Here is a 16,308-nt window from a genome sequence, read left to right as displayed (position 1 = left end):
ATTCCATGTATTGTCAAAGGCTTTCACAGCTGGAATCCCTGTAGTGTTGTGTGGTTTCGGGCTGTATGGCCGTGTTCTAGCAATATTTTCTCCTGATATTTCACCTACATCTGGGGCCTGCATCTGTGGCTGGCATCTTCAGATCCTCTGAAGATGCTAGCCACAAATACAGGTGAAACGTCAGGAGAAAACGCTGCTAGAACATGGCCATAGAGGCCAGAAACCACACAACACCCCAAATTTATAATGACATAGAGGCCACAAACAATCACTATTTCTGAAGAAGGCAAAACAAAAAACAAAAAAACCCAAACAAACAAAACAAACAAAACAGAAACATGAGTGCTAGTACAGCCAGTCCCCACATTATGACCAAGATTGGTTATGTCGGTTTGTTCTTAAGTTTAATTTGTTTGTAAGCTGAACATTTTTAAAGTGCAACTCCAGCCACACACACACTTTGGATAGCACAGGGAAGGGTTAACACCCCTGTGGTCTTGGTTTTGCTGTCAAATCTATGCCCCAGTCCAGAAGATTTCAGCTCCCTTCTTGTCCCTATGAGAATTGGATTTTGAAAATTTTGGCTTGTTATGGAAACAGGGATTAGTGAGAAAGCTTCAGTGGAGTCACCTTTTCCACATGATAACTCTTCCAGGAGTGACTTTCCCTTTCAAGTGGTAGATTTCTCTAACTTCCTGTTGTCTCACTCCCATCTGTAATGGAGAGTCAGTTGTAAGTCAGATGTCTGTAACTCAGGGACTCCCTGTATATATAAACAGAAGCAATAACCAGTATGGACCCTGCCAAATATATAGCATGTGGCTTATACAGCTAGGACATAAAAACAATCTGCTTTCTCTCTCTATTTGGGCAGAATTATCACATTTTACCTTTTAATTCTCATATGTTATGTTTTCCATCTTTAACATTTAGCAAGTTACCTGTTCACTATTTTTATGTATATTTTGCATACCACACACAGCAAGAATAAACCACAAAGTCAAACTGGTATTTTTCCATTTAAAAGCTTCCTTCTGTTAAAAAAAGGTATTATATCTAATCTACAGGGCAAATGATATGGTCCATCCTTATAACACTGCTGTTTTGAGAAGTACTGTGAGCCCCTTGTTAGCACTTTCCACTGCTGCCTTATACACATTGATCTCCTTGGTTCAATATTACTAGGGGAATATGTGAAGCAACAGTGAAAGATCAGTAACCTTTCTGGTCCTACTGTAAGAGAGCTAACATTTCAGACAATCAAAGCATTCCTTCCTGTCACACACACAAAATAGTGACCACAGCCCAGTACAGATACCCTTAAGCCTAGTAATCCTCTAGTGCTTCCAGCACTCTTAAACTTCATGTTCACTTGTGGCCAATTAAATATCACTATTTACAGGGAGGAACCATCATTTAGCTAGTGGAGCCAACAGTGTAAAATCAATCCTCACTATCTCTAGTAACAGGAGGTCTTAGGTTTAGTATAAAATGGTTTTTCGTGCAAAATAAAAAAGACTCTAGGGAACCATTTGTATAGATGGCCTTGAGCAACAAGGATGAATGATATACTCCAGAATAAGCCAAGTTCATAGGTGTGCCGTCACACCCGGACACCTGTGGTAAATTAAGATGTGCTCCTTTCTTTGCTGGGTGAACTGTGGGGGCCTTACTTTGAAACTCAGGAGTCCCAGCAACTAAGGCCACTCCAAATCGAACATCAAACAAAATTTTTATTTTCTGAAAGTTCTTAACAGGCTTGGCACAAGTTGATGAGGTTACAAATACAAACAGTCAACTTATAAAATCATGCAGATGTTCCTTTTGTTTTTCCTTTTAGCTGCTAGGTTAACTTCCTCCAAAGGTGAAGAAATCCTGGGATGCTCTTTACCCTAATCCTGAGTTGCTATATCAGAAAGAGCAGGTCTTTCTCTATCTAAACTCAAAACCAGTTTTAAAGGCAAGAGGTTAGTACTTACGATGGCTTGTCTGAGCTGGCCTGACTTGACTACACAAGCACATCTGAGTTTTTTTCTCTTCAGTAAAAAGGCAAAAAAAAAAAAAAAAAGGCTTCTCAAAATGGAGGTTTCATCCCCAGGAAAAAGGGGCGGTCTCAAGAACAAAATGATAATTTTGCAAGCCAAAAGTAGCAAAGGCTTAGCAGGCTGGTTACAAACCTCTGTTAATAATTAACTATGCTGAGCCTGTAGCAACCCTGGAAGAAATGCAAAAAGGGTGCTATTTCCTACAACTATGGGACAATGCAAGTCATATTCCTGGGAGACGGAACAATAGGTAAATACTGAATTCTTGTTTAGTAAGTATCCGCTCCTTCCAGTCAGTAAAATATGACATAGCAAAGCAATGTTTGAGCTTTTGTGAAATATTCATTGTGTACAATGTGTAAAATGTATAACATTTCATCTGAAATATTGCTGGACATTTTGTGTCTGCATTTCTGGGTTGTTGTTTTTAAGCAGTTTGTGTCTTATTGGGAATTAGCTACAGAGAGCCGGAGTGACAGAATGAAAGGGCATTTCATGGAAGCTATGGACAGCCATCAGATGGTCTCTGCTTTCTGTCACTGCCAAGCAGGGCCGGTTTTACAGTGCAGCTCATGAGATGAAAGGCTTCCCTCATCTGACTGCTAATTCCTAAACCACCTGTCCCTAGGAATAGTTAATGAGGCCATACAGGCATTGGGAAATGGATGATTATTGTGATGGTGATTAACACAAAACTGTGGTCTCTGTGAAATAAAGTGCATATCTGCATCATCAGTTCTCAATACGTAAATGCTTTAAAACTGTCTACTCATTGATTTGCATTGTACCCACAACACCACCATGGAAATTGCAATCCTTAGGTACACATTCAAGCTTACATTGACAAGGCAAGGATGAAAGAGATTATCTGTAGAAGAACAGTGTGTTGCCTGACAGCTTGTTTTTGCATAATGATAACCATCTCTCGGCAAAGAACATTGTTTTCAATGACATTTACTCTCTTTTCTGTTTGACCCTGTTTGGCACAATGATATCTGCCCCACTTGAACTTTATTAATGCTTCCAAGTAGAAATACCAATCACTTTCAAAGACATAATGATATTTATGCATGAGTATTGGAAGAGTCCATCAAAAGGAAAGTGTTCCCTGCCACCTGCGACAAGCTGCCATGTCCCTATCCTCTGGCAGACTAATGATGAGAGTTTCATGCCAGTCTTTAGTGGTTGCAGAAGGCAGAGCATTCTCTGAAGTGGGAATTCCTCCAAGCAACCCATGAATGCAACTCACAGGATATTCTGTATGTCAGACACATTTGAACATGTCATCTCTATTGGTTTTCAATCCATAGAATCATATAGTCATGGAATGGCAAGTGACCACAAGGCTCATTCATTCCAATTTTCTGTTATGCAGGAACACATAATCAAATCACTCCTATCAGATAGCCACCCAGCCTCTATAAAAAATCTCCAGAGAAGAAAACCCACTACAGTGCATTTCTGGGCCTAATTTAACTCAATGTTAATATCAGTAATTTTTATATGTCTATGCAGATATAAACTTCACTGCATTTAGGAAATCTGAAGAATATTTGGGAATGCCCTTTGTGAAGTCTTGGCTCTGTCTTTTCCTCTCCTTTGCTTTAGTTTCCCCTGTTTATAGGTTTTCCCAATAGTGTAGATACCTCCCTTTGTATTAGTTTTGGGTGGAGCATAAAAAGCCCCCTAGAGGCCAGCCTTAGTTGGTCTATTCTATTTGCCTGTACAGAGCTCTCTTGCTAGACTCCTCCTCTTTCTGGAGCAGAGTTACAGTAAACAGAGGCTTGGGCATTGTCTGGTAATCCTAGGCCCAAGCAATCCTTAGCACCTGCATTCATCCAGTATTCATATACCCCCAGTCCCAGAGACAACAGAAGCTTTTGGCCAATTTAAACTTCACAAGAAAGAAGATTGAGACAGCTTATGAGCACCAGCATGTAAACCATCACTTTGCATCAGAGGCTGAAGACTTTCAAGGACTCCAGAGAGATGACCGCAACCAGCAAAATCTCCTTTTGTAATGTATTGTTATAAGAATCCCGGTGGAGTTAACCCTTTATTCATCTTGTTTTTAGTAAACTCATTTTGATTATCTTTTCACCTTGCCTAAAGTGCCTTTGTATGTTAAGGGTCTTGATCTTAACAGAAGGTATACAGATAGCCCCCGAATAAAGCAAAACACTATAGTTTTCCCCAAAGGCTCGGGCGTGCCATCACACCCTTGTCTTCTGTGGGAAAGACAAGAGTTTAGGTATCTTTGAAGGTCATTTGTGGTGTTCATGCGGTGTGTGTGCTTTAGGACCATTATGTCAAAATGTTATTCATGCAAAAATAATGTTGGGTGGAATTAATTGCCACAGTTAAAACCTAAAGTTATATACAGTAGAGTCTCACTTATCCAAGCTAAACGGGCCGGCAGAAGCTTGGATAAGAGAATATCTTGGATAATAAGGAGGGATTAAGGAAAAGCCTATTAAACATCAAATCAGGTTATGATTTTACAAATTAAGCACCAAGACATCATGTTATACAACAAATTGGACAGTAAAAGCAGTTCAATACGCAGTAATGTTATGTTGTAATTACTGTCTTTACAAATTTAGCACCAAAATATCACGATATATTGAAAACATTGACTACAAAAATGGCTTGGATTATCCAGAGGCTTGGATAAGCGAGGCTTGGATAAGTGAGACTCTACTGTATATGTAACTGATTTCTAATCATGGTCCTTAAATATTCATGATTTTTAGCACCACATACCATTGCAAAAATATTATATTGGGCACAAAATACAGTGGGTTTTTTTCTGCAATCCACAAATAGATAAAATAGAAAAAATGTGGAAAGAAATCTTGATACTCACATGCAGAGACACTTGTAATATCACCCAGTAGGAAGAAAACTTTTGCAATGTTTTACACTTATGTATGAAAGTGAAAGTGGAAAAGTGAGATGGGACTATAGTGTGTAGTGTACATAAGGAGAGATGCTTGAGTTCCAATTGTACTTTTTGGACTACAATTTCCATCATTCTTTACTATTTACCATCTTAGCTGATGCTCTCAGGGGAAATATTTATAAGACAAAATTTATTTGTCGCCTAGAGCATCTTGGATGGAGGGAAATTAATAAGTAATTAAATGATGATGATGATGATGATGATGATGATGATGATGATGATTTGGCCACAGAGACTTCAAGCTTTGGTGTATTATTTATCTGTCTAAATAAGAAATAATTACATGCTTTATGCCATATTCAAAGGAGTTAGCATTTTGGGCATTTTGCAAATGTAACCATGGACTTCTTCCACTTTCCTGGTTTATATTGGATAATAATCCAGGTTAATATAGGCTGCTTCCAGACAGTTTGATTAAACCAGTTTGCTTTGAGTTTTCCAGGCTGTATGGCCATGTTCTAGAACCCGCTTCATTGTGGGTTTAAGTCCCCATGCCCTTCCCAAAAACGTGGACTTTCCCAAGGGGGGGATGGGGCCACCCCAACCCCCACCCCTACCCCCACCCCAAAGCCCTCGAAATAAAAGGAAACTTACTGGGCTGTCATTATGCCTCTCTTGCAGGCCTACTGGCACATAGAAATGACATGTTAGGAGCTGGGGGAAAGCAATTTAGGTCCCTCTGCTTTCTGGTGCATTATTTCCACATGCCAGGAGGCCTGCCAGAGAGGCGTAATGGTGGCCAAGTAAGTTTTCATTTATTTTAAAGGTTTTTGGGGGGTGAGTATGGGGAGGGGTGGGTGCCTTCTCACTTCTCTGGGCTCATGAAGCCTGAAGAAGCGAGATAGGAAGTGGAGATTGGCCCCTGGGTAGTTGCAAGACTACCCAAGAGTCAATCGCCACAGGCCCTATACCCCATTAGACCCAGCCCTTTCAGGAAGGTCTGGATCTAATGGAGTATCAAATTAATTTGGGACAAAGCAGGTTTTTCTCTTTTACTGGAAGCGTCCAGTAAAAGTCTGACAGGGCCCAACTTTTGGGCCTTATCTGGAAGGGCCCTTAAGTGTAGCCTCCTCCTCTAACCACCGAGGCTCCAGCTGAGCTTTTTGAGGGTAACCATTTATTTCAAGTGGACCTATACACTATGATTGTGATTCATGCTATTAGCATCGCTGACTCACCGGGCAATCCGGTTCCGGAGGAGGGTGCCCTCCTGCCAGCCATGGTGTCTGCAGAGGGCTTCTCCCTCTCAAAAGCCCCCTGCGTGGCAGGAAAATTTCCCGCCACTTTGGCCAGCCAGCCTATCAGCAGTGGGCCCTCCCTGCTGCTGGAGAGGGCTGGGGCACACCGCCCATTGGCTGGGATAACCTTTATTAGGCTGCCCCATTGACTCAATCTGGCTTCTCCCCTTCCCTTATTGGAAGGAGGGGGGAGCATCTGGTGGTGGCCAGGGGTGCAGTACCATCACACCGATATTGACCCGGAGACACCCTGGCATGGTTCGTTATATCAGTCAGCATTGAGCTTTCTGATCCCTCATCCTGGACCCTTGTTCCTGTAATCAATAAACAAGTTGTGGCCATTTTTATATCCCAAACCCTGTGTTTGGGTCATCTTTGCGTCTGCCGGTGGGAGGTGTGTCACCCATGCACATGCAATAGAATCTATGCATCTGTTATCTTTGGCTCAGTGTAACTGAGGTGGTAAATTTAGAAATGACCACATACCATACCTCTAGAATCAACTTGTCCATCAGCACCTGTCTGTCTGTCTGTCTGTCTGTCTGTCTATCTATCTATCTATCTATCTATCTATCTATCTATCTACTGTTTCTTTGCTAGATGTTCAAGCTACTATGGGGGAAAAAACAGAGAAATTAAAGCAGCCTCCACCCAACAGATGAGTTCCCAAACTACATATTCAGATACTTAGTGAATGCGGTTAGGTTTCTCAGCATTTATTGATCTGTACTCAAGAATCTGGGGAAGTTATTAGATTTCAGATAGTCACAAAATTGACCTGTGCTCAAGAAGCTAGAAAACAATATCTGTATCCAGATATTCACAACATTAATCTAGGATTGTGAATATTCAAATTGGACTTCCAAAGACACCAAAATTCACATATATACAACAGTGTGGAAAGAGATTGATAACTAAAATATTCATTATGAGTTTTTATACTTTGTCATCAAGAAAAATGAACAATGAAAATTTATCATTGAAACAAAAGACATCAGTAATCATTTGTAAAATAAATTAAAAATTGAATGCTCATACCTTTTACTGTCAAGTACACCTGCATTGTTCTGGGTGTGTGTTGAGTCTGCACTGAACATGTATATGGACCATCATCTGAAACATCCACATCTTGTATCTGGAGGCTGTATTCCCTTTTATTCGCTGTTGCAATTGAAACTCGAGGATCTACTGACCACTTGTCTCCTCCTGCAAAAATAATACTTGATCGGTTCAGCCAGGCACCTTTTGAAGCACCATCTTCCAAGTAACACCTGTGGATTTCAAAGGAAAGAAATATTTAGGTTTCCTTTAATGTATATACATTTCTTTATAATTTAAAACAGGAGCCATGTATTATTAAGTAGGAAGATTAAGATAACAATTTCAAGCCATCTAGGTTGTATTCTGCTCTGCAGTTTTTAAAGTAATTTCTACTGATATTTGCACAAGAATGGTAGTAAACTAAAAATGTAATTCAGTGATCTGCTACTGTTTCGCTCTTTATTTCTGCATTTTCCCTAAGGGAAAACACTATATTCTAAGACCTAAATCATCTAGAAGAGAAAAAAGTAGGAGGAAAACTACAGATGGGAACGTTAAGTATCAGACCCAATACAGAGTTTGCCAGAATCAAAGCTGAAAACAAATATGAAAAACAAGTGAAGAACTTTGGGAGAGATCGGAAACATTTCAGTAAGACATTTCTTGGTTTCTTCATGTTTTACCCTAGCCTTTTCTATATCCCCAGTGGTTCTTTCATGACTGGAGAATGGTTCTATGGGAAATGCTGAAGATATGGACACAATTTACTTTATTCTGAAAAGCTACCAAATTGGCTCATGGTTAATCATACATGTAATATAATCATTACATGTTTGTGAGCAATGTCTACTTCTTAATCTTTCAGGTGCAGAAGAGATAGGTCACATCTGTATCCTATGGGCTGTGTAGATCAGCCCATAGCTACTCCTCTGAAAATAAATTATAAATTACAGCCCATGATGAGAACATAGTTTATCAACATCCCCGGAATACATTGCCCTGTTTATTAGCAGAACTAGCATAAATGGTTCTTATCTGTTTTACTGAGAAAACAGCAAGAGCCTATTTAGGAGTACCTAAATAATAATGTATATAGTAATTGGTATCAGGATAATATATATATTGATTTAGTAATCTATAGCATATTGATGTACATTTTATTTAAAACTATTTGTGACAAAGAAGAGTTTTTCAATATCAGAAAATGAAATTGGAACTCTGTTTAAATGAACAGAGCCCACTAAATGTTAGCAATGAATGATACTCCAGTCAGTGTGACAGACTGCTGCCTCTCTAAACTTCATTTTGAAAATGTTCTGCTACAAATTGAAGAGTGGTTCTTTTAAATGAGCACAAAGTCAGCCAGAGAATGAAATACACATCCATTGAAAAAGGTTTGACAGAATCTCTACACAATCCCTCAGGGGCTTGAACATGGTGCGGAAGATTGCTACAAAATCCCAAGCTGAATTCAACAGGGTAAGTTACTGCCAACAGTATGAAACTAATCAGTTCAAAAATAAGGAACAAGGAATATTGCAGAATCTAATTTGCAGCCAGCTTCATCCTCCTGCCAAACTAAAACCAAAAGGATTCTATAAAGATTTGCATAAAAAAGATGGGTTTCCATATATACTTCTAGAAAAATATCTAGAACCTGATTTTAAAATGAAAGCATTAAATACTAAAACATGTAGAAAAAATCAGAAATTAATATTATTATTATATAATTAGTGGACAATTCAAAGTCATCTAAGAATTCTTTTAATCCAATCATGTCAATTAGAATTAAATTTATGTTGCTGATTCAAGACCAGCAAATGCAAAAATTACCAGCGATTTAAATAAATTAGCAGAAAGTGTAAATGCATTTATATTAAATAAATCAATTTATGTTAGATTAAATTATAAGAAAATTTATACACACACACACATGATCATGCTAGCTAAATATCAGTGGCAGTTAGGTTTTCCTTAAACAGGGGAAATACGCATTATGTTTTGTTACACTAAAATATGGTTTAGAAAACAGTACTCTGGATTGGTCTTAAAAATAACATAAGCATCAAAACATTTTATTTTTAGACTGACAGGGCCAACAGAATATTGCTAAAGGTAATATTTGAGATATATGGTCCTTGGTCCTCCTGAAATTATGTAAAGTTAAGTGATGTTGGTAACATAACAGAATAAGGATGATGCTATCCAATCACATACCATGACTAATCCAAAGAACCTTTTAAGCTGAATGAGTTCAGTATTCTACATGAAGTTGAAGGTATATTATCCATCTGCTTTTGCCAACACTTTATTAGCCAAATGCTTTTGAGCGCTCCCCATGTCATCTGGATAAGGGAAATTGTACCCTATTTTCCTGATTTTCCTCCCTTGGAAGAGTTTTGCTATCAGCAGTGGTATAAGAAGCATTACAGACATGTTGAACATTGTGCTGAATCCCGCATACTGCTATTTGTCCCAAAAGTACTGTCACAGAAGACAGGCAAAGCTATCATGGTTTTTTTTTTCTTGGCAAGATTTGCTCAGAGAGTGTGTAGCTTCATTATTTGAATTAGAGACACAATGATCTGAAAGGAGGAAGCATCTTCAACACTCTATATTGTCATATGAATTCTTCATACAGTTCTTACAATTGCATTTTTAGAGAAGAGATCTCTCTCTAAAGAAGCATGTTGAAACTTTGACTCATGTTCATTATGTGGAGGCTCATTAGAAATACAGTTGTTTAACAGGGCAGTTGAGAAAGCCTTGACTTTCAAATGGATTGACACATGTACTCAAGGAAATGTTTAATAAATCTCTATGAATGAAGGATATTTTACTGATTTCCTCCTAGCAGGATATCAGACAAAGCTTCTGAGTAATTATGACTTATGCACATCAAATTGCTTTTACTCAAAAGCACTCTGTGCCTGAGTGTGACCTGTCATTGAAGGAAGTTACTAAGGTCCTCTTGATTCATAGAGATGCATTAAGCACCTCCCTAAGCACCTCATCCATCTGATTTAGTGCTTTCTCAAGCAGTCCAATAATAGTGGATGGCCTGGCAGAATTGTACATCAACACAAGTGAGACAAAGGAGGAAAAAGAGCTATAAAAAGAAGCACAATCCTGCTAGAGAAAATATACAGAAGGGATTAAATGAAAGATGCAAAATTGTTTATGCTGCTCAATTATATTCAGAGAACATTCTTTCCATGTAAATGGTAGCAGGTCTGCTTCTGAGATTTCCACACAAGCTTTGTGGACACCAGGATAGAGCTCTGATTGAGTTGCTTACAGTTATCTTAGGATCCTTCTACATTTAACACAATACAGAATGAACTGCCACTAAAATGCCAGTTCATTCTGCAATTTGATGCCACATATGGGTGGAAGTCCCACTTCATTGGCATTGGGGATGGGTGGCCATACAGCCCAGCCTTGACAGGTGCCACCCTACCTTCCCTGCCCCCAGTTTGGATGCCCAAGGCTAATGCAAAATCTATGCTGCATTTTCTGTTAGTGTAGATGGGCCCTACAGCATTCCTTAGCTAGATGGATCACATCTATGAATAGGTCCAGGGATGCCTCCTATTGCCAAGCTGTTTTTTAAAAATAATAATAATAATAAGAAGAAGGATGAAAGAAAGTTCACTTATGGATGCTCAACTGAAATGTGCCTTCAGCCAAAATGCATTCTTCAAAAGGAAGAATGTAAAATAAAATAAATCAGTAGATGCATAGGTTAAAAATATAAAGACATCTCATGAAACTTTACAGAATATTGTTTTTGTGATTCAGAGTTAGGGATTTAAATCCTTGACTACTTCATACTTGCTTACAAAGGACAGTCATTGCTCTACATTTGTCTACACATAAATGTTTTCCTTAATCCTCTTTATGTTTTTAATGTCTTTACCTGTTGCAGAGGAACTACTGTGATGAGAAAAATGTGTGGGAGTTTTTCTTTCTTTCTTGCACAGAAAATAAGACTAGAGAGATGGGCTGAAACTAACAAAATGAAGTTCAACAGGGACAAATGCAAGATACTTCACTTCGGCAGAAAAAATGGAATGCAAAGATACAGAATGGGGGCCACCTGGCTTGACAGCAGTGTGTGCGAAAAAGACCTTGGAGTTGTCGTGGACAACAAGTTAAACATGAGCCAACAATGTGATGCGGCAGCTAAAAAAGCCAACGGGATTCTGGCCTGCATCAATAGGGGAATAGCATCTAGATCCAGGGAAGTCATGCTCCCCCTCTATTCTGCCTTGCCCTCCCGCTGTCCCTCACTTGCTCACCCGGCTGGGTTCCGGCTGCACCGGGACCCTGTGGGGCGTGTGAGTGAGTAAGAGAGCGAGCAAGGGAGGAAGGGCCTTTGCTGCCCTCCATCTTTCACTCACTCACCGACTGGGTTCTGGCAGCACCGGGACCTGGTGGGGTGAGAGAGCAAGGGAGAGCCTTTGCCCTTGGATAATACGGAGTGTTGGATAAGCAGAACTTGGTGTTGCTACTAGAGGTTTACAATAGGCTTTTTCTAAGTAACAGGGAGGATCAGAACCTTTTCTGTTACAGCTGCTACAAATTAATTGGGTGTGTTATCAACTTCTGCATAAAACAAGGCACTAAGTTTGCAAGATTTGAGCTTTGCATTTTGCTTAGCTCGATGGCTCATTGAGAGCTGAAGAAGTTGTTGCTGGGAGTGGTTAAGCAGCTTCCAGAGGCTGAAACCTAAAGCTGTTTGAAGTGCCAAGGAAGGCAAGATAAGAACATTCTACTAAAAACAAAGGTGCAGTTTGTTTGAATGCTGTCGTTTGAAGAAGAAGTATCACCGGAGATATTGTTTTTTATTGAGAACAACTCTTCTGTTTTGTTTTGTGTTTTTGTGCAGTGAATAGAACTACATTTTCCTTTCTTCTTTAAATCAACAGACTCATATGTATTTTTTTGAGTTTTATCACACTAAGAGTTAAAAGGGGCTGAGATATTCTGCGGGCTGTTATCATTATCCTGACACCCGGGCTGTGGCGCAAGCTGGTGAGCAGCCAGCTGCAGCCAGCTGAGACCAATCACTCTGACCAAGAGGTCATGAATTCGAAGCCAGCTCGGAGCCTGCGTTTGTCTTTGTCTTTGTTCTATGTCAAGGCATTGAATGTTTGCCTTATATGTGTAATGTGGTCTGTTCTGAGTCCCCTTCGGGGTGAGAAGGGTGGAATATAAATACTGTAAATAAATAAATAAGCGGGGCTCTACTGTAATTGTGGATGACACAGCTGTATAAAATCCTCATTGAACTAGGTTATATGGCAGTGTGTTATCTACACAGTTCAAAGCAGATATTGTGGATAATCTGCCTTGATATTCTGGGTTATATGGCTGTGTTGAAGGGCCCTGTGTCCATCTATAGAGCTTGTAGATTTAATTTCAAGAACAGTGAACATGAATGTTATATTTAACATAGTATAGAAGGAACTGGGTTGAATAGATACATTGATGTGAATAGAATTAATGCCATTTTGGATGATGGAGCACCCTTTCTCTTTTTACTTGTACTCATTAGAGAAGAGCCCTTAAAAATATCTTGGCATATTTAATTCTAAGCTCTAAAACAAAACAAAAAACCCATCTAGATTTGTCCATAAATTTTTCTAGTTTTGTATGTTTACTCTGACTATATCTACACCCAAAGCTAAAACATATTGGTGCTGGGGGGTTGCCCTATCACCATTGCAAAAACCATGAGAAGCAAAACAAAAAGCAATTAACAATATAGATTAATACTTATTAAGCGGTGGCTAAAAAAAATGAACACTCCTACTCAATCAAGTAAAAACCTCCATGTACAAAGCAAAAAATGTTCAATTAATGATTAAAGCTGTTTCTCCTCTCATATGCATAGTTAAACTCTATGAAAGCTATGTTCAAACAGCCTAGGTTAGCCAGCTACTTTCACAGCTGTGTCTGTCACCTAACGGGCAGTTCTAAAGCATTCAGAGCACAGCCTTCAAAAGACTGTAAAGCAACCAGATGCTGTGACATGTGTTTTGAAAGTTGCAGAGTTTTCTCTCTGCTCCTCATATAAAAAAGCCCAGCTCTTTGGACATCAAGGCTTTAATGCTGAAACGGGTAAGATAAAACAGAATTGGACAGGAAAGCATCAGACTTACTGCAAGCTGTTTTATTCGCTTGCAGTGCCTGTTCTACCATCACATTAGAACTGCTTGCCAAAAGTCAATATAATATTGCTTATTGGCCTGATCCTGTATGTCTGCTGAAAGTAAATCCCCTGGTAAACAAGGTTCTTATCAAAAGGTGCTTGCATGTTAATGCAGCAACAATAGATGGCAAATTGGTGTGGTAGCTTTAATGAATTCACTCAAACATTGAAGATTGCCATACAAAGCTAATGTTGATGAAACGTTTATATATCAGAAATCAGACCTAATTCCCATAGTCACTTTGAGTTCATATTTCCTATTCATATTGGCTATATAATAGAAGACACTCTAGAGTGGGAATTAATAAATCAAATCTACTTCCAGTTCATTTTACCTTTGCTAATTTTCAAATTTCATTTCATTACAGCCCACTCTTCAATTTGGGAGCAGCCATTTTCTTCCATGCACAATGTCTCTGTGATGGAAGGCTCATTACAATGGACCTCATCAGAAAGACCCCCTCCCCTCACTTCTACACACCTTAAAGACATTTTAGAGATGGAGTCCCACGGAGCCAATAAAATTATGCAAGACTACTTCCAATGGTTCCCCATGGGACGCTGTCTTAAAATGGTTTTAAATTGTGTACGAATTGAGGTTTTTGGAGTCTGGGCATAATCATCTTCAAATCTCCCAATTTGCGCAGAAATTGCTAAAATATCAGATTTCCCAATTTTAGATCATTGTAGTGACATCAAAGTGTGAGCGTTCCTGTGGGCCGTCTCGAAATGTGCCCCAATGCTTTTTTCCTCTCCATTAAACCTCTTACATGAAACTTTTACAGTAATTTTAAAAATAATGTATTATCCAGGAATTGTGCAATTTTGATATATTACCAGTTTGCTGTAGCTATAAGGTAAAGGTAAAGGTTTCCCCTGACGTTAAGTCCAGTCATGTCTGACTCTGTGGGTTGGTGCTCATCTCCATTTCTAAGCCGAAGAGCCGGCGTTGTCTGTAGACACCTCCAAGGTCATGTGGCCGGCATGACTGCATGGAGCGCCGTTACCTTCCCGCCGGAGCGGTACCTATTGATCTACTCACATTGGCATGTTTTCGAACTGCTAGGTTGGCAGAAGCTGGAGCTAACAACGGCCGCTCACACCGCTCCTGGGGTTTGAACCTGGGACCTTTCGGTCTGCAAGTTCAGCAGCTCACTGCTTTAACACATTTCACCACCAGGGCTGTATAGTCCCCCCTTTTTATAGACCTAGAAAATGGCTGCTCCAATATTGAAGGGTGGGCTGGAATGAAATGAAAACTAAAAATTAGTAACGGTAAAATGAACTGGAAGTAGATTTGATTTATTAATTCCCACTCCAGAGTGACTTCTAAAATTCTGAGGTTTATGAATTACCATTTTTTTCTTTTTAAAAAATAGGAAAGACATGAAATGCTAAGGTGATTCTCCTGCTTCATGCCCCTAATGAGTTGAAATCCCATGTTCTGTTTCTCTGAAAACATTAAAAAGCACATTCTGAATATGTCTTTAATGATTTATTCCAATACAAACATTGAACCAGTTCTTTTTATATTGGAACTAGCTTGGGGACCCGGCAGTGCCCGGGTCATTTGAGAATGGTATTATTTGTCTTTCAATGTTATGTATTTTGTTTGGAGTGGGTGAACTACAATTCCCAGAATCGTGGCTCAATCCTCCCCAAACCCTGCCAATATGAAAAGTTGGCCATTTTGGGCCTGTGTACCAAGTGTGGTCCAAATCTGTCATTGGCTGGTCATCGCCTGGCTGCAGTGCTCTCTGGATGGGTATGAACAACTACAACTCCCAGAGTCCCGGGGCAAATGTCCCGAAACATCTGTCAGTATCCACAGCAGGCAATGTTCAGTCAGTGTGCCAAGTTTGGTCCAGATCCGTTGTTGGCTGGGTTCAGTGGTGTTTGGATGCAGGTGAACGACTACTCCCAAAATAAAGGCCCTTTCCCACAAACCCCTGAAGTATGTTCAGTTGGTCATGAGGCTTCTCTGTGCGAAGTGTGGTCCTAGTCCATTGTCGGTGGGGGTCACTGTTTCTATGGATGCAGGTGAACTATAAATCTCTTTTCCCCAAACTTGTCCAATATGTTCTATTGGTTATGGGGACTCTGTGTACCAAGTTTGGTCCTGGTCCATCCTCAGTGGGGTTCAAAGTGCTCATTCATTGCAGGTGAACTATAAATCTCAGTACCTACTACTCCCAAATGTCCAGGCCAATTCCCCTCCAAACCCACCAGTATTCAAATCATGGCAAGTTTGGTCCAGACCCATCATTGTTTGGTTTCATAGTGCGTTCTGGGTGTAGGTGAACTACAACTCCTCTAAATTCCCCAGTAGGAGTCACAGTGCTCTGACTTGATGCGGGGTGAACTACAATTTCCATCATGTGCAGTCAATCCCCAAACTCCTCCAGTAAGTTTAGTTGCAGTTCAGTTCTGCTCTGCTTGTTATGCAGTCAGATTTGAAAGCGAAGGGCAGTGGGCGGAGCCATGTAAATTCCACACCAATGAAGAACCCTGGGATGCCTGCCTGTGGTGAAAGAAAAAGCAAAATGTAGGATGAAATGTCCCCAAATGAAAGCATTCCTTGGAGGGTGGGTTGTAGTGTTTGGGGAGGACATTGGCAGGGGTTGGGCTACATGTTAATGTCGCTCGCTGTAACCGCAATGTCAGTGCAAAGGAGTGGCTTGCTGGCTTCTCAGCACTGGGAACTGGAGCCTGTTTGTGGAGGCTTGAGGTTGTCTGTGTGAGCGGACACCCGTGCCACATACACACATACGGGTTTTCACTTTTACAGTATTATGGATTTAGATT

General features: G+C 39.9%; 1 protein-coding gene across 5 annotated transcripts in view; it reads right to left on the bottom strand.

Annotated features, from left to right (window-relative positions):
* Positions 1-16,308, bottom strand: part of negr1 (neuronal growth regulator 1) — a 695,685-nt gene that overhangs the window by 390,901 nt on the left and 288,476 nt on the right. For all 5 annotated transcript variants that reach the window (XM_062978156.1, XM_062978157.1, XM_062978155.1 and 2 more), the window contains exon 2: positions 7,284-7,516. In XM_062978156.1, the coding sequence (XP_062834226.1) occupies positions 7,284-7,516 (233 nt within the window). The remainder of the gene's footprint in view (positions 1-7,283; positions 7,517-16,308) is intronic.

This window comes from Anolis carolinensis, chromosome 4 (genome assembly GCF_035594765.1).
Source record: "Anolis carolinensis isolate JA03-04 chromosome 4, rAnoCar3.1.pri, whole genome shotgun sequence".
NCBI classification, from domain to species: Eukaryota; Metazoa; Chordata; class Lepidosauria; order Squamata; family Dactyloidae; genus Anolis; species Anolis carolinensis.
Note: the sequence above shows the minus strand (reverse complement) of the source record. Positions and strands in the feature narration are given on the sequence as shown.